We start from the raw sequence: 27651 nt of genomic DNA, 5'->3' as shown, positions 1-27651 counted from the left end.
TAGTGAAAAACATGCAAATAGTATTTGTTTTATAAGATTTCCTTACAGCAAGAAAAACATTTACATACAAAGTTTTACAAATTTAAATAAAGCTTTTAAAGAGTTGTGGGTGACCAGATTTATATTTTAGAGAAATTTATGTATTCGTAAAACACTTCATTGTAAATTGATGATTGCGATATAAAATTATCATAAATTAGGTTTATACGGAAATAAGATAGTTGATTTTTGTAGCTTTTTTCCCCTTACAACTTTTATGTATAATTATAAAATGTAGGGGCCTGATTGAATGAAAATCTAAAAAAGAGAATTTTTTGGTACTACCACGTTCTTCTTTTGTGAATTTTCCGTTATGAGGACCCAAACACATAAAATTAAAAGGTCCCTACTCAACGAGAGTCTACAACGGGAGACTTTTAAATAGCTCTTTGTTCTTTAAATTGCACTTTTTAAATTTTCTATAATATTGAACCTGAAAACTTAAAATTTAAAATGCAAAGATCTGAGAAACTGTAGGAAGGAACATAGAAACAAGAACCTTAATATTCGCAATGCAGTTTTGGTACTTTTTGTGCTTCAAAAGGGTACTTTTAGATTCTCCATTAAAAAGAACTGAAAATTCTCTAAAAATATGAATATTTGGCTAAATTTCGAAATAGGTTTTTTTTTTGAGTTCGTTCAGATGCTATCATGCTTTCAACAGGGTCTAGATAGATCATCTTAAGGTAGAAGTACACAACACGCGTTGAGGCGGCAACGCGTTTCACGCTTTATAAGCGGCAAGTTACACACCACGCATCATTTTGATCTTTTTTTAATGATTTTATACCCACCATCAAAAAAGATGGGGGGTATATTGATTTTGTCATTCCGTTTGTAACACATCGAAATATTGGTCATAGACCCACAAAAGTATATATATTCTGGGTCCTCATTAAATTCTAAGACGATCTAGCCATGTCTGTCCGTCCGTCCGTCTGTCTGTTGAAAGCACGATAGAGTCCGAATGGAAAGAGCTAGAGGGTTGAAATTTCACATAAATATTTTTTATAGGTAAGGTTTGTTTGGTATTGAAAATGGGCAATATCGGTCCACGTTTTCGGATAGCCCCCATACAAGTGGCCCCTCGAAAAGCAGCTTTAACAGCCATATCTTGTTTAAAAATACAAATATAGCGATGAAATTCGACATAAGTAAGTTCCTTATGATCCAAAATCACTATGCAAAATTGTATGAGTATCGGTCCATAATTGACCCTACCCCCCATATAAGGTCCCCTTTAGAAAATGACTTTAACGCTCACTACTGGCTTAAAAATACTAGTATATAGATGAAATTCAACATAAGTAAGTTTCATACGAGTCAAAATCTATCTAAAAAATTCATGAGGATCTGTCCATGATTGACCCTACCCCCCATATAAGGTCCCCTTCAGAAAATGACTGCAACGCTCATTAATGGTTTAAAAATACGAGTGTAGCGATGAAATTCGACACAAACAAATTTAATACAAACCAAATTCTGTCTACCAAATTTTATGAGAATCGACCCATAATTGACCCTACCCCCTATATAAGGTCCTCTTCAGAAAATTACTTTAACGCTTATAACTGGCCTAAATATACGAGTATATAGATGAAATTCGACATAAGTAAGTTTCATTCGACTCAAACGAGGTGTGATGGTGGGTATATAAGATTCGGCATAGCCGAATATAACACTCTTACTTGTTTAAGACTGTTTTAAAAATCAAAATTTTAAGTTTTGTATATATTTTTAATATTTTACTTCAATTGTTGGAGAAATTTATTTAATTTTATTTTATTCTTATTCTCAACAAAAAAATACAACCCTGATCAGCTGCCAACGCGTCAAAAGTTGACAGTTGCTGAACTTTTCGTTGCAAACTACAATATGCAACTTGTTAAATGAAAATACACTATTTCAACTTTTTTTGATATTAGAGTGATAGACTCGGGTTTTCATCCGGTTTTTTCTGATTTACTACTGACGGTTTTTTCTAAATATTGATTTTTCGAATATCGAATAACCTTTTTACTTTAAGAAACCGCGGTTTCGAATACCTTCAGTTGCTTTGCATTTAACAAATACTTAAATAAAATTTTGAAGTAAATAATAATAAAGCCCGACAAAATTTTATAAAATGTATCTTTTTCTAAAAGAACTTTTGTTAATTTTAATATTATTTATATAATTATTTAATAAAATTTATTTGTAAAATTGATTGGAATAATCATACACATTTGTTTGATAACATTTCATTTTTAATTAAAATTTATCAATCTTATAGATTATATTCCAATTACAATTATAATAAAATAATATGTACTATAAATCTGGGACTGAAATTTTATGGAAGTGTTGGAACGTCTATTACCTAGAATTATCTAGTTTCCTCAATTTTTTACTAATTTTTTATACCCACCATCAAAAATGATGGGGGTATATTGATTTTGTCATTCCGTGTGCAACACATCGAAATATTGTTCACAGACCCTATAAAGTTTATATATTCTGGGACCTAGTAAGATTCTAAGACGATCTAGCTATGTTCGCCCGTCTGTCTGTTGTTAGCACGATAGCGTCCAAAAGAAGAGATATTGAGATGAAATTTTCCTAAAATATTTCTTATTGATCAGAAATGTATTAACAGTATTATGGCCTATTTCAGTATTATTCGTAGTTATGTCCTTTTTAGATTACACAGGCCGACAAATATTAACTCAGTGAATAAAGTATACTTTTCTAAATGATTGAGCCGTGATGAATCTGACCTCAGAATTTCGCATTACATCTTGGATTTGAGATGTCCTATTTTGAAAAAAAAAACTCCAATTTTGGCCCATTTTGAGACGTTATAACAGCGCTAAAACAATTTTATTTATAAACTGTTGCAAGCCATCTGAAAGTCCATTCTACAAACTTTAAAATAGAGACTTAACATTTGAAATATCTTCTCTCTTCATCGAGTTATCTCCACCTAAATCTTGATAACAAAAAATGTATTTTATCGTACATTGGGTATTTTTTCAAATTTTTCAAAATCTTTAAATTTTTGAAATATGAAAATGCTTTTGAATTGTTTTTAAAATCTGCAGTAGTTTCTGAGATATCATCCGTTGAAGTTGACGGACGGACAGACATCGTTAAGTCAAATCAAAAAGTGATTTGGAGTCGATTGGAACATCCTTAGATAGTTGTGGATACAATATTTTTTGTTCGCTATAAACAATATTTACTATAGTAGTGTAGGGTATAAATACCATGAGTATAACGCAAACCATGAGTTTTCAAGATTTAGGTGAAGATATCTCGAAGTAATATATGTCAGATGTTAGGACTTTATTTTAAAGTTGACAGAATGGACTTTCAGATGGCATACAAGGTTTTATAGATAAAGTTGTCTTGGCGCAGTAATAACGTTTAAAAAAGGGCCGAAAAATTACGTTTTTTTAAATATCAGAATACGATATCTCAAATAACATATATGACGGAGAAAATCTGATCTGGTCATATTCGGAATCAGCACGGCTCAATCCTTTAGAATTTTTTTTCGCCTAATATCGAATACTTCGAGCGCTATGTAACGTTCTTGGAACCAATATCAAACGCGAATTTTTCAAGGAAACTATAACATATATTTTGAGATTAATGAGGGTACCCAGTAGAACAACCAATACCGATGAATAATTTACTACATAGAATTACTAAAAAAATTTATCAATAAAACACTAAGAAGAAACGCTTAAAAATGAATTGCAATTGGAAATGGTGTTGTAGAATGCGAAGATGCTAAAGTGTAAGAAAACGCCAATTGTGGCAAGTTTTAAAAAAAAGTACGTCTGTATATAGTATAAGTACTGATTCTCTTAATCCATTTCAAAAGAAATGACAAAACTTAAAAGCAGCAACTAACTATCTTTACAGATAAAGATGTTGGTAGACCTATAATGAAATCAGTTACTTTTTTCTTAAGTTAAAAACATAGTAAAAAGCTTTCGAATAAAGCTTCCTAAAAGAAGCGAATAAACAATCGAATATAATACATACATATGTAGTATATTTAAATAATTTATACGCCAATGTACTCGTTTGTACATATAGAGAGGGTAATCCAAGTAAAGAGCTCAATTAGTTAAAGGCAGTAACCGCGATCAGCAAGCTAGTAGGTAGCAAGCGGTAAAAAGTTAAATTACGAGCGTGCTGTAGAAGCAGATGAGCAGTTGAAAATAACAGTAGTAATAAATAACTCGTAAAACAAATGAAATTGAAAAAAATTAAATATATCAAATCTTAACGATCAATTTTTTTAAAAAAAAGTGATGTTACGAAAATAGTTTGTGTTAATTGATTTTAATAAAATTAGTTATATGCAAAAAAATTATGCATTTGTTTAGAGTTTCCTACTTTAAGTAAAACGAAACGAATATTAAAAGTTATTTTTGAAAGTTTTGCAAAAAAAATATAACAAAACAAAGTTCAAGAATAAAGTTAAAGAAAAAAAGGATATAAAAGCAAATTTAAAATATAAAATCACAAAATGGCACAATTAAAATGTGTTACCGTTTGGTTTTTAATGGCCACCACCTGTGTGTTGGTTAATTTAAAGGATGTTAAGGCTTCTACGGAATACAATCATTATTTGGCACATATTTTCCAAAAGTATGGCAATGGCGGAACCATGTCATTCGAGGTAAGTCTAGTTAAGGTCATTTTAAACTGTAACACCTTTAATTCGATGCAAAACAAATGTGACCTTTATTTAATGTGTGTTTTTTCTCTTTATTATATATTTTAATTCATAATAATAAAGGCAAATACAAATTAAGCTTAATTCACATGAAGTTGAAATTATTGTTGCTAGTGTTTTTGTAATTTTTTTTATTATTTTTTTGTTTAACACGGTCCATTGCGTAGCGCCCATGTACACATGTTTTTCCAAATCGTGTCGATATCGAAATAAATATTTGTTTTTCAATAAAAATGAAAATCTCGATTAATTCATTAAAGTATAGGAGGGCAATGAGTATAATATTATGTTTTAAAATCACTCTAATACTTATTATATAGATTAAGCACTATCAGAGCAATAAATAATTTGTCCGAAACTATTAAATTGGGCAAAAAATTGGTTTTATACAGTCTGCTATAAAAATATGTTGACAATTAAATTTATTAGTTAAATAGTTGTTTTGGTTGAGTTTCCCAATTGCAGTTCTACTTTTTATTGCAGAGACCTTTCTATATGTTAAAGATACGTAGATATATCCAATAATAGGTTAAACAAATCAAGATGTTACTATATCATATTACAGTGCGTGAAAACTAAAGGTGGAAAGTACACAACATAGTGTACAGTGTCTCTCATAATTATTCGAATTTGGGTAAACTATAAAAAGAAACCAAATTTAATAATATATTTTGTGTGCAAAATAAATAAATTAATTTGTTATATTGTCTAGATAGTCCTTATGTTTGATATCACGCTTTTTAAAACTTGAAAAATTTGCATTGATTTAAATTAATTGTGCTTTTTTAAAAAAAAGTCCATGAAATTGCCTCATAAAAGTATACGAATTTTTCCTGTATTTCATATTTGATCATATTATACGCAACACAAATTTTAGAATCGAATGGTTTTTATGCGTAATATTGTTTTAAGGGGTTACTATCCACGGAAAGGATATATTTTTGGCCCATTTGGTCCACAATTTTGCGGAATTTGTACCCTCTTTTCATGTAATATCATTAAAATAGCGATTTTTGGCCATAATTGTAAATTTTTCTCCTTTTTTCCAGAGATAAAACAAAAATTTGATATTGGGACTTAAAAGACCCTTTGGGGTATCTAAAAATAATATCTTTTGTTACAAGAATCTGTATTTAAACGTTCCAAGATAAATTATTCGGATCATTCTTCTTTCGCTAATTCAATATATTGGAACTTAAGTCCATTTTTATAATACTAGGATCAACTATTTTCGGGAAAAGTTTTCTGGTATATATTCTTTTAGATATCAGCTTTTATACATTTTAAGTTTTCAATGTGTTGTGAAAGTGTACAACTCCAAAACATGCCTCGAAGAAACACCATTCAAAATAGTAAAATCATTATTTTTATATACCACTGGACTCCATGCTGCATGGCACGATATCATTATGATCACATCAAAAATGTTGATATGTGTTTAAATATTATTTACTATGATCAAATTGAAACCAAAATTTAGGACTTACAGTGTTATTGTAACGGGCAACATAAGCGTGAAAGTTACGAGTAGTAAAAACTGAAATCTACTATATAGGATGACGTTTTGTTAAGGCATGTTTTGGGGTTGTATACCGCTATAATATATTGAAAATTTAAAATACATTAGTGCCAATATGTACATGAATATACACTAGAAAACTTTGTCGAAAAATATCGTCCCTAGAGGTACGAAAAGGGACTTATGATCCAGATAATTCAATTAGAAACTGAAAAACGATACCAAAAATACATCTTGGAACGTTTAAGTACAGATCCTTATAACAAAAAATATTATTTTTAGATACCCTATGGGTTCTATTAAATTCCAATATTAAATTTTAGTTTTATTTCTGGAAAAAGGGTGAAAACATTACAAATATAGCCAAAAATGAAAAGAGGGTACAAATCCCCCAAAATTGTGGACCAAATGGGTCAAAAATATATCCATGCGGTTGATAGTAACCCCTTAAAGCCATATTAAGCATAAAACCATGCGATTCTAAAATTTGTGTATCGTATAATATGATCAAATATGAAATACAGGAAAAATTCGCATACTTTTGTGAAGTAGTTTCATGGACTTTTTTTAAAAAAGCACAACTAATTTAAGTAAATGTAAAGTTTCCAATTTTTAAGGGGCGTGATATCAAAACTAAGGACTATCTAGACAATATAACAAATTTATTTATTTATTTTCCACACAAAATATATTATTAAATTTGGTTTCTTTTCATAGTTTACATAAATTCGAATACTTATGAGAGACACTGTATATTCATTTAACAAGTTTCACACTGTAGTTTGTAACGCGTCTGCCGCGAAAAGTTCAGCAACTTTCAACTTTTGAGGCGCAGCTGATCAGGGTTGTATTTTGTTTTGATTAGAATAAAACTTCACCAACAATGAAAAGAAAATATAAAAAAAATAAACAAAATCTTAAGTTTTTGATTTTAAAAACAGTAATAGTCTTAAAAAACATTAAAAGAAAGATCAAAATAATGCGTGGTGTGTAACTTGCGGCTTGTAAAGCGCGAAAAGTTTGAAAAGGGAAAAACGCGTTGCCGCCTCAACGCGTGTTTTGTACTTCCATCTTAAAATAGTTACATTATAATCACTATCTAATCTGAATATATATATGAACTGAATATATATGGATATCAAATCGGATTATCTAAAACAGTTAATTGGGTTAAAAATGTCATATGGATTAAATAGTTACTGCAGTTATTCTATACCCGGTAAAAGTTATAAAAAGATATATACATACTATCACTATCTTTATAATCACAAATGTTTGTAGAAAAGTTTAATATATCTTGACTTAACTTTATCTTTACAAAAAGTAAATAAACTCATCATAAATTTAATAAAATAAACTTAATGCATATTATCACTTAAAAACACATTAAAGTAAAAAATAACATGTCTGATTTTAAAATCAGGAGAAGACACTCGACTGTATAACAACTTTTTAAGCATGGAAAAGCCAAACGATTTAATTTCTTTATTATTATTCTACACCATTAATAAATAAAAGTAAGAACGTTGCAATCTATATTTATTATTGATTTTAATTAAAAGTAGGTTTTTTCTATAGATCAATTAACAGTAAAATGTCACAACTCAGAAATTATAAATTAAAATTTATCTAAGCTTATAGGTATGGTTTATACCCGAAAAAGTGCTGATCAATAGCAGAAAGTAAATTTATAAGAGATTTTATTTTAACTAAAGTCTTTTCTTTATCTTTCTGCTTTGAATCCGCATATGACCTCTGACCTCTTTCTCCATCTCATCAAGTTTTCGACATATCGTATCCTTAGACATTACAATAGCGCAATTACATCCTTATTTATTAAATTTGCAGTGGCGTCTGGAAGAAAGTCCAATGTGGTCACATCTTTTTGGTGATTTTTAACTTTTGGTTCATAATATACAATAACAAACTGTGCTTTACACAGGCAGACATACAGATGGGCGGACTGACGGACAAAAGTAAATCCACTCATAACTTCATTAGGACCCAGAATATATACATATGAATATACTTTATTGGGTCTCACATGGATACTTCTTACACAGAATGACAAAATATATACATACACACATTAAGGTTATAACTTTTATTTATATATAACTAGCTATACCCAGTTTGCTTCGCTACCCTTGAAACAATATAAATAAAAAACCCTTTACGATTTTTCATATTTACATTTTACTAGTCGGCAAACGGCTCAGAACTTAATATTTCATCGACCAATAGACAAATATTTCGTTAACATTGAATTCTATAATTTCAATGCCCAAAGTAAACACATTAAAACTAAGCTAGGTTCTAGTGGAACCTGCTATAGAATTCATAAAGTGGGAACCTGTTCTTAAAATGATCGTAAACATTTTGCTAAAAAACGATTCTAGTAAAACCGTTTCTAAAGGAACCGTTTCTAGTGGAACAAGAATTGATAAAGTGGTAACCTACAAGACTTGAGATTTCTTAACGTACACCATTTGAGGATTCTAGTTCCTATATTTTCCTAGATGTAAACATTTAATTTATATGGGAGGTACCATGCCTCTATTGCTAGTCCGTGATCCAATCCGCAAATTTAATAAACATATTTTTACTCCAATGTCAAAATTTTGAGCAATCTAGCTCCAATATTTTCCCCGATATACGATTTTTTTAAATTCTAACGGGAGGGGCCACCTCCCGTGTCAAAATTGTTTATGCAAAATTTGAGCTTTACAGCTCCAATAGATTCCCCGATATATCCATTTTTGTATTTAATTCATATGTGAAGTACCACGCCCCCTTTTTCTATTCCACCCATATTTGTCTTGAAAATTCATATTGATATCAAAGTGGTTCGGGCGAAATTTGAGGACTCCAAAATGTATAGCTTTCTATTCTATTTCTTATCCACCTATTATCGAACAAAATTTGGAAACTCTAGCTGTTATAGTTTTCCATTCTCCTACTAGTAACTTGGAATAAAAAACGTTTGCCTTAAACTATATAAAGGGTAACCTAGATAAAGATGAATTGTCCTATTCAATCTGAAGGGTATGTTTTGGAAATGGTGTTGTATAGATACATTTTTAAACACCTACACACTTCTTCAACTTACTATATACATGTCGTTTGGCTGGTGTTCATTATGAGTACTCTTACTAACAGTATATTCTATTTAGTTATGATATCTACAGATTAATTTTATATCAACTTAAGTGTTTATCTCGGTAGTATCTTTAAAAAATATGTGTATGAAAAAAATAAGAAAATACAATTCTTAGTAAGTAATCTAAATGAGACATAAGTAATGTGTGTATAAGAAGAATCTACTAGATGTACTATATGCACTACCATAACGTCACAACTCAAAAAATTCAGTTTCAAAAAAAATTACTTTCAATGTCATTTTATTTTTAAAAAGGAAATTATGAGAAAATTAACAAAACATTTAAATTACCTTAAATGTATACGAGTAAAGACTTATTCGTAAGTAGCCTGTTAAAAAAATATAATTTTAAGTTGTGACGTTTTTACCCTAAAAGAACGATATGAATATGTATGTACAATATTTAGATACTTATTTATTACTTTTACTTTAGACGAATTTAAGACGGATGGCAATGATCAAAATAAAGATCAAGTATATAATGAGCATTATTGTGTTTATCAGTGTAAGAGGGTCTAATATTTAGACGTTTGAGATGATTAAGATGTAAAGATAGTAGTAAATTATATCTATGTGGAATTTTAGGTAACAGAAGCTGTTACTGTCAATTGACCCAAATTGAAAACAACACACGACGAAATTTGTTGTTGTTTAGAAAGTGTTAGGTAAATAGAAAAAAAAACAAGGGAAAAATTTAACTCAAAACAAAACAATTGTTTTTTGTTAAAAATTTATCAATTTATCACATATCCTAAGTATTAAATTGACATAAACAAATCCAGTCTTCATTTTCATTAAATGTATTAGGTCTTTAAGGGCAAACACTGAAAACAATTTTCAAGTTACTTCACTTTCACTATCAAAAAGTCAAAACCCAAGGTTTAAAGAATGCTTTTCTAAAGAATTGAGCTACACTGAATCTAAATTTCTCCTTCATATCAAAATATTCAGCGTAAACTTTGGAAAATCCCCATTTTTCGTCATATATTAGACATAATAACAGCTCGAATATCCTATACATTGGCTTCAATGTAACGGTTTTATTTAAAATATCCTGAAAACTTTATGTGGCGATTCTGAGGTTAGATTCCGATTCACCCAAACTCAATCCTTCAGAGAAGTATACTCTGGTGTCTGGTTTGAAAATTGCTGACATGTATAATCGGAATAGATGGAACGGGATCAAAAGATATAAATGTCAAAATATGAATGTTTTAAAAAGCAGTCATTAGAGACATCTCAACATTCAGTGGCCATCCATAAACCTTAGAATATTAAGAAACAATAATGGGTAGTTCAGATTCAGGAGCCAGATTGTTTCTATTTCAGTCTCCCATATAGCAGCTACTGTATTATCACGCTCAGAGTGCCTTTTTTCATCGGGGTACTAGATTAGGATATGTAGAACTATCTTGTGTAATTTAAGAGGTTCTCTGGTTTCGTATTCAGCACTCTACACAGAGGGAAAAGGAAATATCACGCCTGGTACCAAATTGACACTAACGAGTTTATAATTTTTCAATAACATCCGTTGTCAAAGTATATACATACGACAACACTATGTAATGTTGACAACGCAACATTGCAACAATTCGTTGTCGAAATCTAAATTTTATACACATTCGTTGTCTAAATGTTAACAAACGTGGCTCACTATTGGTAACGGATTGTTTGTCAATAGTGAGCTTACCACGTTTGTTAACATTTAGACAACGGATGTGTATAAAATTTAGATTTCGACAACGAATAGTGTTGTCGTACGTATGTATATACTTTGACAACGGATGGTATTGAAAAATTATAAACAGTTTGGTGTCAATTTGGTATCAGGCGTGAATATTTCTTTTTCCCTCTATGTACCTAAACCACCAACACTCTGGTTGGGTCCTTTTTATGACTACATTAGATTGACGGACATAATTAGATCGTCATAGATTCGCAAAATGCCCCACTATATAGTTAGATTAAAAGATCGAAGTACATATGTTACATCGGATACTGCTAGGCTACTATCAGGCCTGTGCTCCTCTACAAGAGTCTCCGGTGGAAATCGAACTCACGTCGTCCGTACTGACAAACTACAACACTACCAACTAAGCCACGGAGGGTCCTATATAAACATTTCTGCATCTACGACCAATATACCGGTAGACCTTTTAAAAAATACTCAAGTATACTCTTGTGAAGGATAGAGCTGCACTGAATCCGAATGTGGCCTTTGATATCGTGTCCTGAGTGTTGAAAATCTCTAGTTTTGCCAATATTTGAGTATTTGGCTTAAAATAAAAGCAATATCGAATTTGTTTGAATTAAAGTTAAAGTAGTTTTTTGTATTATAATATCGGGAAGAAAGAAGGAGATAAAAGATAGGTTAAACCTTTATTTAGATTTTAGAATGGATTTTCAGATGATATAACATACTTAACAAATAATAATATAGTCGAACATGGATTTTTTCAAACATTAGTTTTCTATATTGCAAAAACATGACATGAAAAAGAAAAGCGAATTTCAATCCTTTAGAAAAGTATACTTTGGACTCAGAGTTTTGACTATGTAAAATTTTGTTGCGCTGTGTAATTAATGATGAAATACGAGTTTTTTCTCTATGATTTGCTAGCTATGGTATCGGATATTTAAAATGATTTCCTGATTTCCAAAAGTTGATCACAGCTATTATATAATTAATAACAAATTTTCATAATTTTTGATATGCAAAATTAAACAAATTAACATAGATCAAATTAACGTTAGATACTGATGCAAACACTTTTAAATACAATTGATATTCAGGAAGTTTTGATCCGATTTACATACTAGTTCAAAAATTGCCAAATTTGTAGCACACAAAATAATTTATGTATTTAGTTATGTTATAGATACAAGCTATATTTATTTAAATTTGTTTATAAATAAAATACTTAACGGCGTAATTGTTATGATTATGAAATTTTTGGCAGTTAATCAATTATACCCTCTATGTAGACAGTTGCTGCTATAAAAGTTTATCTCTATGTGCTAGGAAAGGTGTTTAAACTTTTGAATATCATAGAAATTAATAAATATTTTTACATAAACTTATGGAGCGTACACGCTTATATATAAATACAAACAATTATTTTTTAAATGTATGTAAATGTTAAAAAAATTATCACTATTAAATTAGTTAATAATTCTTTACACATTGCAAAAGCTAAAGTTTAGTATTTTTGGTATGGGCACACTTAAAAAACAAAACATTCTCGTATTTTAAATTGGAATTTTATTATGCAAAATATGTTTCTAAAACAATAATGATTATTCAAACAATGTAGTAAAATAGCTTATAATTTAATTATTCTTTTGTACTTATGAGTATGAGTATTCTTTTGATTTTCATCAGATTCAAAAAAGTGTTACTAATAAATTATAATATTAGCGGTTTAAAGGCTCTAAGAAACGGTGATCCCTTTTGTGATCTCCATAATAAGTTTCTCAGATTATGTAATAGACAAATGTTCAAGTTTAATTTGAAAAAAACTTTGCTATAAAATCACTTCTTTCGATAAAATAAAAAAATATTCCAAACATTTAACGTGACTCGCATTTAAAACAAAACTAATATAAAACGCCCAGTTATAAATAGTCTCCGATTTGTTTCCATATAAATTTGAAACGTACATATATTCAATATTCAAATTGCAACACATATTTGCAACATCTGTATGCATCATGTATGATTATTTCTTAAATTAGCAACCAGAGCATTCCCTTTTTTTTCGCTAAAATTAAATATAAAATGTTTGTGTGTAATACTACTAATTCATATTATGTGAAGGACCTTCTTTTGTAATAGATAATTTATCTCTGAATTACGGCAAAAATGTTTAAATCGTTCAATAACTTTGTTTCAGTAAAATATTTAAGTATATTGGATGTTTCTAGGAAGAATCATGTGCGCTTAAGAGCAAAAACAAAGCCTATAAGAAATTTATTAAGAGTTTAATAAAAAATTTACCCATTTTTTTATTACAGACGCTTAATTAGTAAACAATGGGACAAAATATAAATATTTTTTAATAATTATGTTAATCATTTTATTAAACCCAACTGTTCAAACATTTAACACGTGACAAAATTTTGATATAAATAACAACGATGACAAATGTACAATAATATTTAAATAATCACACAGGCCAACAAAATTAAAAAAAGTCAAAACCCAGACACCAAAATATACTTTTCTAAAGAATTCAAAACAAATCGAAATTTATACATCACATCAGGTTTACCAGATATCGTGTCATGAAGTTAAAAAAAAAAATCCGCGAAAATACCTTTAATTATAAAATTTGTTATGCCATCTGATCACTGATCAATACTTTAAAAAAGTTTACTTTGGTCTCTGGGTTAAAAATGTATTGTCCTGTGTTATTTATATACCACAAATCATCATAACTAGAAGAGGTCTGATGTAGCTACCATCAGAAAATATGATCCCAAATTTTCAGCACGAAAGTTAATTTTAAGTTTAAAGAGATATTCAATTTCATATTGCTCATTTACTTTTAGATTGGTAAAACACAAAATTCTACTTTTTTAAATTAAGAATCACAATAAACATATGTGACGTTTAACAGTCGTTCAGATTGTTTTTTAAAAATGTGTATTATTTTTGGTGATAAACATATTATTGAAGTCTGGGTTTATTTTCATATCCCATGATCTCTTTAAAAGTTTTTTTTATGAAATATTAAAATATCATAAGACATGCAGCCAGTCTTTAATTATAGCCTACACCACTTTTGTGGGAAGGGTATTATGCGTTAGTGCTGATGTTTGTAACACCCAAAAATAATGGTCCTACACCCACCTTAACGCCATGGTAGCCCTTCCGTCTGTCCGTGTAAACATTATAATCCAACTACAGCTCAAAATCTTTCAAATAAATCGATGAGATTCATTCATGTGTACTACATACTTTTCGACCAAAGGATAAACTCTATTGATTTTGGTTAAAATTGGTCTATTCCAGTACAATCTCTTGAACGTTCATAATTCACTTATAAACAATAAGGGTATTCATTAAACACAGTTCAAATTGGCGATCAAGTGTATCTGATTTATGGAAGTAAATCCCATTCAAATTCTGAAAAAAATCAATGCATAATCGAAAATGCACCATAAGCCCCATAAAAGCCCCAAATATTTGTATTTTTAAGACCGATCTTCATGAAATCTTCAAAAGGCTCAGTTATGAACGTTAGTAAAGTAAAGTTGTTTTTGAAGAGGACTTTGTAAGGAGTCAAATGTAGTAAGAAACTTCGCATTATAACTTCTTTATTCTGGAGGGTCACTTGAACAAACCATATCAATAGATAATATTTATGGAAGACTGTCCCGCGGACGGACATAGCTAGAACATAATAAGGTTTCAGAATACATATGTATGGAAATCTCTAAAATGTCGAACGCGACCATCGAACACAGTTCAAGTGAAAAAAAGGTCAAAATAAAACTAATTTTTGTTTTGGCAATAGGCTCTACTTCCAGCAGTTAATTAGCCCTATATCTGATGCTAAGTTTGATTTTGGGCAATTTTTATACCTTACACAACTATAGTGGAGAGGATATTATGAGTTTGTGCTGATGTTAGTAACACCGAAATATATTGGTGTTACAAACATCCAATACCAATGGGCTCAGAATCACTTTCTGAGTCGATTTAACTATGTCCGTCTGTCCGTCCGTCTATGTGTCCATGTAAACCATGTGCGCACGCTGCAGGTCGAAATTTTGAAAATAATTTGATGAAATTTGGCATACTCTTCTTTTGACCCAAGGACGAAGCCTACTAAAATCCTGAATAGGGCATTTGAGCTCATAATTATGTTAAATGTTCTAGTATCTCAACAAAAATTTTCAGAACTTAGTTTTATAAAAGTCTAAATGATACTGACACCCATGCACCTATACATACTCCCCTTCAGAGATAACTTGAAGATTAAAATTCACTTATAAACACTAATAACACGATGAAATTCAGCATAAATAACTTTAATATAGACGTAAATTACTCTACCAATATTTATAAGGATAGGATAAAAAATAATCCACATCCAATAATTGTCGGCAATGCCCGAAAATACATTCATATTTGTTACTTTTCAAGATACTAATTTCAAAAACCAAGTTATTCGCTCGGGACAAAAACAGAGTTTAATTTCTTGACCGACAATACAATCTATATATATAAAATTCTAACGTTACTGACTGACTGACTGACTGACTGATTCATCATCGCACAGCCTAAACGGTTGAAGCTAAAGAGCTGAAATTTGCACAGGAGGTTGGTCTCCCGCCAAATAGATCCACTAAGACGGGATTTTTGGAAATTCGAATGTTTAGGGGGTAAAAAAGGGTAAAAACGGGTAAATTCGGTAACCTTATATCTCCTAAACTAGAAAAGATACAAAAACAGTTTAAAGCTTATCGCCGTTCATTTAAAAAATAAACGGACAGGTGTCTGGTACTTTTTTAAAATTCGGCCCCTTTAGGGAATAAACGGGTAAAAACTGTATTTTGGTACTTTTTTCGCACCCCATGTATTTTTTAAACCAGTGCACATTCAAAAAATATTTTTGACTCCTTCATAACTTAACGAAAAAATAAAAATATGAATTTAGTACTTTTTGGATGTTCGGACGTTTAAGGGGTTAAAATTGTATCTATTTTTGGTACTTTTTTCATAAAACATTGTTTTTGGTTTATTAACTTATACATATGAATACATAATAACGGGCTCCCAATACGATGTTGCAACTTTTTGGAATAGAATTTTTATTTCGTTAATGGGGAGGAAAAAAGTACCAAAAGGGGTAAAAATGGGAAATTTGATTTTATTCAACCACAATGATCCAATTTAGATAAAATTTTTAAATTTAGAAACACTAAATATCCTAATGGGGTGTTATTTGGAATCCCGGTACCAAGTAGGGATGCCAATCCCGAAATCCCGATCCCGAAAATCCCGGGATTTTTCGGGATTGGCAAATCCCGAATCCCGGGATTTGGAAAATAAATCCCGGGATTTTTCCGGGATTAGGATTTGTTTCAAAAAACTGTTTTTATTTTCTTTTTTTGAGCCATAATTTTCATTAATTTGAAAATTACGATCTTATTTTATTTTTGACTCATGCAAAACAAAATTCCGCAGAGCTAATTTTATACATATTTGAACCTTTTATTTTTTAAAGTGGTATGAGTCCATACACATAGCACATATAAATTTATTTATTCACTTCGTTTTTATATATTGGGTTTGTATATTGGGTTTGTGCTGATGTTTGTTACACACAATAATATTGGTCCTATACCTTAAAGTATACCAATCGGCTCAGAATCATTTTCTGAGTCGATTTAGCTATGTCCGTCCGTCTGTCCGTCCGTCCGTGTAAACCTTGTAATCAAACTACAGCAATTTTGAAGATAATTCAATGAAATTTTGCATGATCTTCTATTGTACTAGAGACGGATCCTATTGAAAATGGATAACATCGGTCCAATATTTGACCTAGCCCCCATACAACTGAACCCCCCAAATAGGGTTTTTAAGTTCATAATTATGTTCAATATACTCGTAACTCGACAAAAAGCTGCAAAACCAAGTTCTATACTAGCCTTCATGACCCTGATGTATTTTTTGATGATGCGGCCTCATTTGACCAAAGCCCCCTTCGAAATATGACTTAAATGTACACAATTTTATTCAACAAAAAATAGCTAAATTATATCTGAGGCAAGGTACAATTCAACTTAGATGCTTTATTATGAACAATAAATCACATTTTATTTTTATAACTGGTGTAGGGTATTATATGGTAGGCTTCGCCCAACTATAACTTTTTACTTGTTAGCACATTGTTGGTCGTAGACCGACCCAAAAAGTATACACATTCTGTGTCTGTAAGCTGAAAACACGAGTTAGAAGACTCATTCTATTTGGGCTGCAAATTTGGACCAAAATTGACACAAGAAAACCTAATTGGACCTCCTCTGAAAATCACATTGATGCTGATATTAATATCAATACATTACAATATTTTGATGGTGGGTATTTAATTTCGGCACAGTCGAATACAAACTTTATTTTTCAATACTAGAGGATTTTACATTTCTAACTTTATACAAATCTGAATGATACCGGTAAAGGTAAATTACCTTGTTCTGAATGCACCTAAAATTTTAAATTAATACTACGAATATAATAATATGTTCCAAAACTAATATGTATTTTGAATAAAATTCCAAATATTTTTCAAAGAATAGGTTCTAAATTGATGTTCGAATAATTGAATTGGTATCTGTTATAATTATTAGTTCACATGGAACAGTATGAGGTTTTAAAAAGTGCTTATGTCTAATTTCGGAACTTGATATTTATTTTTATTTAGGAAGTAAGTATGTATTTAAAAAGTTTCAGAAATTATGCAATTCTGAAAGTTTTTATTTAAAACTTGGAATTAATTGGATTGTTTTAATTTAAATATATCTTCTGTCTGTTAAATTTCCACAAAATTAAACAATTTTCTTTACAAATATGATGATTTAAAGATTTTCATATATAAAATAATTAAATTCATGTAATCCCGAAATCCCGTAAAATCCCGAAATACCGAAAAATCCCGGGATCCCGAAAAATCCCGGGATCCCGAAATATCCCGGGATCCCGGGATTGCAATTTTCAAAATCCCGAATCCCGGGATTTGTAAAAGCCAGTCCCGTTTGGCATCCCTAGTACCAAGTGATATTTTTTGGTACTTTTCATTCTCCAACTGGTCCTTTTTGAGTTTTCTATGATATTGAAATAGAAACATGAAATTAATAATAAAGGGACTTTTCGCTACTTTTTCGTTCTACACAGGTACTTTTTTGAGTTTTCTTTAAAATTAAACCTAGAAACATGAAATTAAGCATGTAGAGCTCGGAGTAAATGAGAATCTATAAAATGGGACTTTTTGGTACTTTTTCGTTCTTCAAAAGGTACTTTTTGAATTTTCTATAATATTAAACCTAGAAACATGAAATTAAACATGTAGAGACCGGAGTAAATTAGAATCTATAAAAGGGGACTTTTTGGTACTTTTTCGTCCTTCGACTGGTACTTTTTTTAGTTTTCTATAAAATTTAACATAGAAACATGAAATTAAGCATGTAGAGCCCGGAGTAAATGAGAATCTATAAAAGGGGACTATTTGGTACATTTTCGTCTTTCGACTGGTACTTTTTGAGTTTTCTATAAAATTTAACCTAGAAACATGAAATTAAGCATGTAGAGCCCTTAGTAAATGAGAATCTATAAAAGGGGACTTTTTGGTACTTTTTCGTCCTTCGACTGGTACTTTTTGAGTTTTCTATAAAATTTAACCTAGAAACATGAAATTAAGCATGTAGAGCCCTTAGTAAATGAGAATCTATAAAAGGGGACTTTTTGGTACTTTTTGGTCTTTCGACTGATACTTTTTGAGTTTTCTATAAAATTTAACCTAGAAACATGAAATTAAGCATGTAGAACCCGGAGTAAATGAGAATCTATAAAAGGGGACTTTTTGGAACTTTTTCGTCTTTCGACTGGTATTTTTTGAGTTTTCTATAAAATTTAACCTAGAAACATGAATTTAAGCATGTAGAGCCCAGAGTAAATGAGAATCTATAATAGGGGACTTTTTGGTACTTTTTCGTCCTTCGACTGGTACTTTTTGAGTTTTCTATAAAATTTAACCTAGAAACATGAAATTAAGCATGCGGAGGCCTTAGTTAATGAGAATCTATAAAAGGGGACTTTTTGGTACTTTTCCGTCCTTCGACTGGTACTTTTTGAGTTTTCTATAAAATTTAACCTAGAAACATGAATTTAAGCATGTAGAGCCCAGAGTAAATGAGAATCTATAATAGGGGACTTTTTGGTACTTTTTCGTCCTTCGACTGGTACTTTTTGAGTTTTCTATAAAATTTAACCTAGAAACATGAAATTAAGCATGCGGAGGCCTTAGTTAATGAGAATCTATAAAAGGGGACTTTTTGGTACTTTTTCGTCCTTCGACTGGTACTTTTTGAGTTTTCTATAAAATTTAACCTAGAAACATAAAATTAAGCATGTAGAGCCCTTAGTAAATGAGAATCTATAAAAGGGGACTTTTTGGTACTTTTTCGTCTTTCGACTGGTACTTTTTGAGTTTTCTGTAAAATTTAACCTAGAAACATGAAATTAAGCATGTAGAGCCCTTAGTAAATGAGAATCTATAAAAGGGGACTTTTTGGTACTTTTTCGTCCTTCGACTGGTACTTTTTGAGTTTTCTATAAAATTTAACCTAGAAACATGAAATTAAGCATGTAGAGCCCAGAGTAAATGAGAATCTATAATAGGGGACTTTTTGGTACTTTTTCGTCCTTCGACTGGTACTTTTTGAGTTTTCTATAAAATTAAACCTAGAAACATGAAATTAAGCATGTAGAGCCCTTAGTAAATGAGAATCTATAAAAGGGGACTTTTTGGTACTTTTTCGTCCTTCGACTGGTACGTTTTGAGTTTTCTATAAAATTTAACCTAGAAACATGAAATTAAGCATGTAGAGCCCTTCGTAAATGAGAATCTATAAAAGGGGACTTTTTGGTACTTTTTCGTCTTTCGACTGGTACTTTTTGAGTTTTCTATAAAATTTAACCTAGAAACATGAAATTAAGCATGTAGAGCCCGGAGTAAATGAGAATCTATAAAAGGGGACTTTTTGGTACTTTTTCGTCCTTCGACTGGTACTTTTTGAGTTTTCTATAAAATTTAACCTAGAAACATGAAATTAAGCATGTAGAGCCCTTAGTAAATGAGAATCTATAAAAGGGGACTTTTTGGTACTTTTTCGTCTTTCGACTGGTACTTTTTGAATTTTCTATAATATTGATCCTAGAAAGATTGAAATTAAGCATGTAGAGCCTGGAGTAAATGAGAATCTATAAAAGGGGACTTTTTGGTACTTTTTCGTTCTTCAAAAGGTACTTTATGAATTTTCTATAATATTGAAAATAGAAACATAAAAGTATGCATGTAGAGCCTGGATTAAGTGAGAAACTATAAAAAGGGGACTTTTTGGTACTTTTTTGTTCTTCAAAAGGTACTTTTGAATTTTCTATAATATTGAACCTAGAAACATGAAATTAAACATGTAGAGCCCGAATTAAGTGAGGACCTATAAAAGGGGACTTTTTGGTACTTTTTCGTTCTTCAAAAAGTACTTTTTGAATTTTCTATAATATTGATCCTAGAAGCATGAAATTAAGCATGTAGAGCCTGGAGTAAATGAGAATCTATAAAAGGGGACTTTTTGGTACTTTTTCGTTCTTCAAAAGGTACTTTTTGAATTTTCTATAATATTGATCCTAGAAGCATGAAATTAAGCATATAGAGCCTGGAGTAAATGAGAATCTATAAGAGGGGACTTTTTGGTACTTTTTCGTTCTTCAAAAGGTACTTTTTGAATTTTCTATAATATTGAACCTAGAAACATGAAATTAAGCAAGTACAGCCAAGATTAAGTGATAACCTATAAAAGGGGACTTTTCGGCACTTTTTCGTTCTTCAAAAGGTACTTTTTGAATGTTCTATAATATTGAACCTAGAAACATGAAATTAAGTACGTATAGCTCGGAGTAAGTGAGAACATATAAAAGAGGACTTTTTGGTAATTTTTCGTTCTTCAACTGGTACTTTTTTAATTTTCTATAATATTGAACTTAGGAACATGAAATTAAATAAAAGAGGTCTTTTGTTACTTTTTCGTACTTCATTGGTACTTTTTGAGTTTTCTAAAATATTGAATATATAAACATAAATTTAAATAGGGGACTTTTTGATATTGCAGATATATATACATTTACAATAATATTTATTTTATTCCATTACGATGAGGGTAGCGAAGCACACTGGGTATAGCTAGTAAATAATAATTTGTGAAATATTAGAGAATTTTTGTTAATTAATTTTAGAATTAGTTTAAAATATACTCAAAATATTATCAAATGCTTGATATTTGTATAATTACAAAGAAATAACCAAGAATTGTGAGAATTATTATTAAATATTTTTGGAAATATGTTTAAAAGTCAATTGTTTACTTTTGCATTAAAATATTTTTGTTTTGAAATGATAATTTCACAATTTTTTATTTGAGGTGTAAAAATGCGATTAATTCACAATTAAAATTTAAACCTGTAAATATACATATAATGACGATTTCTGAAAAATAAAAAAACTATAACAGAAAACTATATTCAGACGTATAAAAATACAACATTTTTTAAAAAAATGTAACTTAAGAAATTTGGCTTGTTTTAACTAATTCTATTCTTTACTAATATGTTACAGGGTCTTGAACATTTAATGTACAGCTTGGGACTGGGGCAAATTGAATTTGAAGCTTCACACACTATAGACGAGCATCATCCACACGGTCTATCGAATAATCTTAAAGATCATGAGGAAATGAAATCATACATGGATATACAAACCATAAAACTATTGCCAGATGATGATGATGTTCAAATCGCTCAGAAAAAATCTCAGGAAAAAACTAGTGGCCATGAAAATGATAGTAAAAATGATAAAGATATTATTTTAGAGTTTAAAGAAATGCACGATCCCAAACATAGACATCCTCGAGAAAATGGTAAGTAGTATTTTTAATAAAATTTAAATACAGTTTAATGACTTTTTGTGTTTACTAACTAACTATGAAAAATATTATAAAAACTCAATGTCGAGATATGAATTAAAACAAAATTTATATCCACACACTTTTTATCATCACAAAGATACATACATATGTACATGTAGAAAGGGGACTTAAATTTGTACTTGATATTACCTTGACTTTACCTCTTGGAACTTTTATCTTAAATTATAGCGATAATTAAGAATATTCCATAAAATACTACATATGTATGTACATACATAGAATACTACAGCAGCAATAAAATATTACCATTTTAAATTGGCAAAAAACATAAACAGATACTTCAGAAATAAGTAGCACGAGTATGAGTTTGAATATTTATTTAAATTTCAAATGATTTCATCATAAGCATTATTATTATTGAGTTGTTATTATTACAACGGTATTTATTTATATAAATTTTTTCAATACATATTTACACATTTAAATCGTTAATTTAATAATATGTTTACTAATCGCTGTCAATATTATTCTATATGGTTTTGTGTGACATTTTCTTGAATTAACATGCAAATCAACATATTTACTGGATACAAATTAGCAACTTTGTATTTACAAATGTGTATTAACTATTTATTATTGATTTTCTACACACGCTTTATGAACATTTGATTAAAATAACAAAAACATTTATAATTTATATGAAAGATTTACAATTAAGGAAAGGGCTGCGAGAAAACTTGCCAGAAACAAATACCTTTTAATACGCACAATTTTTGTATACACCACTAATAAAGTTGGGTGGTATGTTGATTTGGTCACTCCCACAAAGTGCTAACATCAGTCTACATTTGACCCTAGCCTCAATATAAGGTCCCCTTTAGTAAATAGCTATAAGATTTATAACTAGCTTAAACAAGTTTTTTATGGACCAAAATATTCTCTACTAAATTTTATAAGAATTGGTCCTTATTTGAAATTCCTTTTTTGTCACAAATCGTTTAAGAATTAAGGTATTAAGATTCGAAATTATTTACTCTCTCTTGCGGAAACGGAAATCTGTCTTTTCTCAAGAAAGACAAAAATTTCGACGTATACTGAACCTTGCTTCCTGGGCAAGAAGATCCCAGTGACTGACAAAGTTAAATACTTAGGTGTAATCTCGACCGGAAATTAAAATGGAGACACCACATAGAGGATAAGATCAACAAGGCACATCGGTGCTGGGCGATATGTAGGAGAACTATAGGCATGAAATTGGGTCTTAGTCCTACTATGACTGCTTTAGACAAAAAGTGCAATATCAAACTACTACAGGGAGTTCAGCGTACATGCTGCTTGGGTATAAGTGGTGCCATGTGTACTACTTCAACCAAGGCTCTGGAAACGTTGCTAGATATTCCACCCATTGAAACATATTTAAGATATGAGGCGGTGCTGGCCAAAAGCGGTTATAGGAAGGTTATACACAATCATCGGACGTGCCTGATCGTATACCAGACACAGAATATGTCGGAAACTTTGAAACGCTGATCCCAGATAGAATGTCTTGGTCAAGCGGAACGTTAGAGCAAATACCAGTAGGAATCCGTTGTTACACGGATGGCTCTAAATTGGGGGACAAAGTGGGCTGGGGTTCTATGTTGAAGACCCAGAAACAGAAGTATACCACCGTTTACCAAATCATAACACAAGCTTCCAGGCAGAAGTACGAGCAATAACGGAATGCGTAAATTGGATTAGAATAAATATGGCGCCCACAGCGCTCAATAAATTTGCCGATAGTCAGAAGGCAATTAGGCGATAGAACTAAATCTAAGACCGTATTGGATTGTAAGAAAGCTTTAACTGAATACTCTCCCAGAGGTAAGGTTCACATCATATGGGTACCAACCCACTCGGGAGTAGTCGGTAACAAAAGGGCGAATCTAATAGCTTTAAAGGGTAGGGAGCTCGAGGCAGTTAACCTGACAAACGCGAAACCATTCGACGCAACAAAAGCTGAACTAAAAATATGGGCGAGAGAATCCCATAAGGCCTCTTGGCCTAGGTGTATTACTTCGGATTTGATGTAGTATACATCCTCCTATCAACCTACCTACCTATCTACTCTCTCGAATTCTGAAGAGTTCGGTCCATAACACAGGTCAAATTTTTAACCCAGAGATCAAAGTATTATTTTCTAACTTAACTTGTGGCCTAATAATTTCTCTATCAAAACAGATTTTCAAGTTGTTGTTTCCTAAATAGCTCAAAGACACCTTTATTTATATAATTATGTCATCTGTCATTTACTCAAAGCCAGGGTAGGCGAAATTGGTACAATTCTGTGGCAAAAGTGTATAAGTTTTAGGGTGATCGACTCGATTTTTCAACCGGTTTTAAAGCCGGTTTTTTCTGCTTTACCAGTGCCGGTTTTTTCTAAATGTCGATTATTCGAATATCGAATAATTCAAACTGAATTACGTACAACATGTGTAATTCGCAGCTGAATCGCAGGCGAATCATGTCATTCAGTACGTAATTGGGGGTTGAATGATGAATGAGAGCGTGAATTACGAATAATTGCACCGTGTGAACGATTTTCTTAACGTTCGGGCTTTATTTGACCTTAGGCCCTATGTAAAGTTCCCTTCCGAAAATTACTTGAAGGCCAATAATTCACTTATAAACACTAGTATCACCGACATTTATAAGGTTAGGCCCATATTTACACTTGCCCCCTATGGTCTAGTCTACTAAATAGTCTAGGGACTAGTACATGTATGAATTAGTCTTTGGCTTGTATATGGAGTCAAGTCTTTAGAGTGGTCTATTATTTAGTCTATAGACTATTCTATTGTACAGTTTATAGAAAGTAGTCTATAAATGAATTAGTCTTTGGAATAGCATACGATCTATTCTATAGCTGATAGGTTTACTGACTAATGCCACTGACAAGGGTTTCGTTTTCATTGTTCTTCAGTTAATTTACACATATATGTTGATATTAAATTAGTATTACATTTTTTTACTTTTAATCAGAACTTTGTGTTAATATTTTTTAACTTAGTAACTACTCAAACTATTATCTAATTGTATTTGTTAATTACATACGTACATATGTAGTTACCAGAAAGCGACACATTTTCACAATATTTTTCAAAAGTTTCTATTTATCTTAATAATTTGCATTGATTTCCAAAATCAATATTTAGCTTAATAATAACTTTAATATACTAGATACATAACTATAGAATTGCGATGCATCAACTGTAACAATTATTTCAATAAATTTACATAATTTACAAAATAAATTTAATTAAATTGTTACATTACTAAATTGCATTTTTAATATTTATTTTACCGGTGCCAAACATTTTAATTAACAAGTTGTAAAGCATCAAAACAATAATAAAGATCATTTAAAAACACGGGATTTTTTCTTTTAACAATTAGTTTTTTGTAAATTATTTATTGACTTAAATAAATAAATATTTTTTTAAAATTCCAATAGTTGCTATAGTAAGTACTAGTTGTTGCAGTAAGCAAATAATATGACACAGAGTAAAATCCAAAAATTATATTTATTTGTAATTCAAGTACAAGTTCAATTATAATTTATTTATTTTCAAGTGCACTATTATAATTATAAGTAGAATCAAACAATGAAATTCTAATTAAAATTGTTGTACAATGTTTACAAATTATGTTGAAACCTATTGTCAAGCATAAATTACATATTTATGAATGAATCTAATATGTAAATGATTAGAAAATAAACTGAAAATTACATTAATGAATAATAAATTATTCTACACGTTTAAAATTAATACTGTATGTATATAACGGATATTAAGTTGGAATGCATTACCCACTGTTTTCTCAACTTTTATCTTTTCATATCTACCATCAAAAAAGATTTTGTAGAATTCGTTTTATACTTGACCTAAGCCCCACTAAATGGCCCTATTCTAAAAATCTCTCTTATGCTCAGATTAATATCAATATATGACGTTTTGAGGGCAAATATATGTAATATTCAAAATAGTGGAATATGATACTCTTAGGGCGGTTTTTTGAGTTGACAATTAAATGCCAATTAATAATCAGATTAGTTAATCTGATAATAAATTTAATCTAATGTTAATCTCCTTTGATGTTTTTGAGTACAAATTGCCACACAAAAACACCAACAACGTCACTGTTTGCTATCAAAACAATGCATGTCTTATAAAAAAAGAAGAAGACAACTGTAATATGAAAATTAAAGAAAACTTAAATTAAAAACAAAAGAAATAAACATTGTAATGCTTATACTAAGGCCACCACCAAAGCCGATAAAGTTTCGGAATAAGTCTAAAACTAATTGGACAATGTTCGGGACCTTACTAAAGAACCGTTTAGGTCAGGACACTTTTCAATGTCGAAATAAAGAGGATATAGATGCCAAAGTGGAAACGTTCACAAGTGCCCTGGTTGAATCGTTCGAGGACAGCTGCCCTCTGCGAGAGCGGAGATCTGCCCAGGAAAAACCCTGGGTAACTGGGGAGATCCGGAACCTTGGGAAGACTCTTCGCAAACTATTTAATCGGGCACGGCGTAAAAAGACCGCAGTATACTGGGATGAGTATCGTAATAAACTTGGTGAATATAAGAAAATCGTTCGAAAAGCCAAACGAGACTCCTGGAAACTTTTCTGTGAACAGGTAGATAGCGTAAATGACGTATCGAAGATAAAAAAATTCCTATCCAAAACTCATGTCCAACCGGAATCTATGATCGATGACACGGGCAGGAGGCTTGAGGATATGGAGGAGACAATGAAACTCCTAATGGATTCTCATTTCCCACCCGGTATATCGAATAACATAGATGAACCGATATTGGAGGAAGGGGAGGGTAACACGGAAATAGTAATTACAACTGACATGGTGAAAGGGGCAATCAAGAGCTTTGCTCCCTATAAAGCTGCAGGGCCGGATGGAATTTTCCCGGCACTTTTGCAGATGGAGGCGGGACTGGTTTCCGTACATCTGTCACAGATATTCACGGCATGCTTAAAATTGGCATATACCCCAGTTAAATGGCAGGATGCAAGGGTAATATTTATACCCAAACCAGGGAAACCTAGCTATGCGACACCTAAGTCCTATCGACCAATAAGTCTTACGTCCTTCCTACTTAAAACCTTGGAACGGATAGTCGATAGCATGGTTAAAAGCAGCATACAATACAATGACCTTAAATATAAGCAGCATGCTTATGTAAAGGGACGATCGGTGGAAACCGCTTTAAATGAAGTTGTCCACTACATAGGTGAATCTTTCGATAGCAAACTGTATACACTGGCAGTATGCATTGACATCGAAGGCGCTTTCAATAACGTGCACACTGATACCCTTATCCAATCCCTAGACCAGTTTTATGTTGACCGGGTGCTCCGTAACTGGATCAACTACATGCTAAGGAACAGATGGATAAGCTGCGAGATGTACGATATAACTATCAGGAAAA

The 27651-nt window shown here is 30.8% G+C and overlaps 1 protein-coding gene across 1 annotated transcript; it reads left to right on the top strand.

Moving 5' to 3' along the window:
- Nucleotides 1-4134: 4134 nt before the first annotated feature.
- On the top strand, nucleotides 4135-22157 carry LOC119603816 (zinc transporter ZIP10-like). The gene is made up of 2 exons (XM_037956015.1): nucleotides 4135-4714; nucleotides 21849-22157. Exons 1-2 carry the CDS (start codon nucleotides 4562-4564, stop codon nucleotides 22155-22157), a joined length of 462 nt encoding a protein of 153 aa, XP_037811943.1. The 5' UTR covers nucleotides 4135-4561.
- The last annotated feature ends 5494 nt before the right edge of the window (nucleotides 22158-27651 follow it).

This window comes from Lucilia sericata, unplaced genomic scaffold, assembly GCF_015586225.1.
Source record: "Lucilia sericata isolate MDLA Ls3-8-SP2 unplaced genomic scaffold, ASM1558622v1 Contig000339F_arrow, whole genome shotgun sequence".
Taxonomy (NCBI): Eukaryota; Metazoa; Arthropoda; class Insecta; order Diptera; family Calliphoridae; genus Lucilia; species Lucilia sericata.
The sequence above is the reverse complement of the archived record's forward strand: the minus strand, read 5'-3'. Positions and strand labels throughout refer to the sequence as shown.

Bases quoted from the DNA above. Each gene is read 5' to 3' on its own strand.
- LOC119603816 (XM_037956015.1), top strand. From the start codon at position 4,562: ATGGCACAATTAAAATGTGTTACCGTTTGGTTTTTAATGGCCACCACC. The intron at 4,715-21,848 runs GTAAGTCTAGTT...AATATGTTACAG, and splicing joins GCGGAACCATGTCATTCGAG to GGTCTTGAACATTTAATGTA.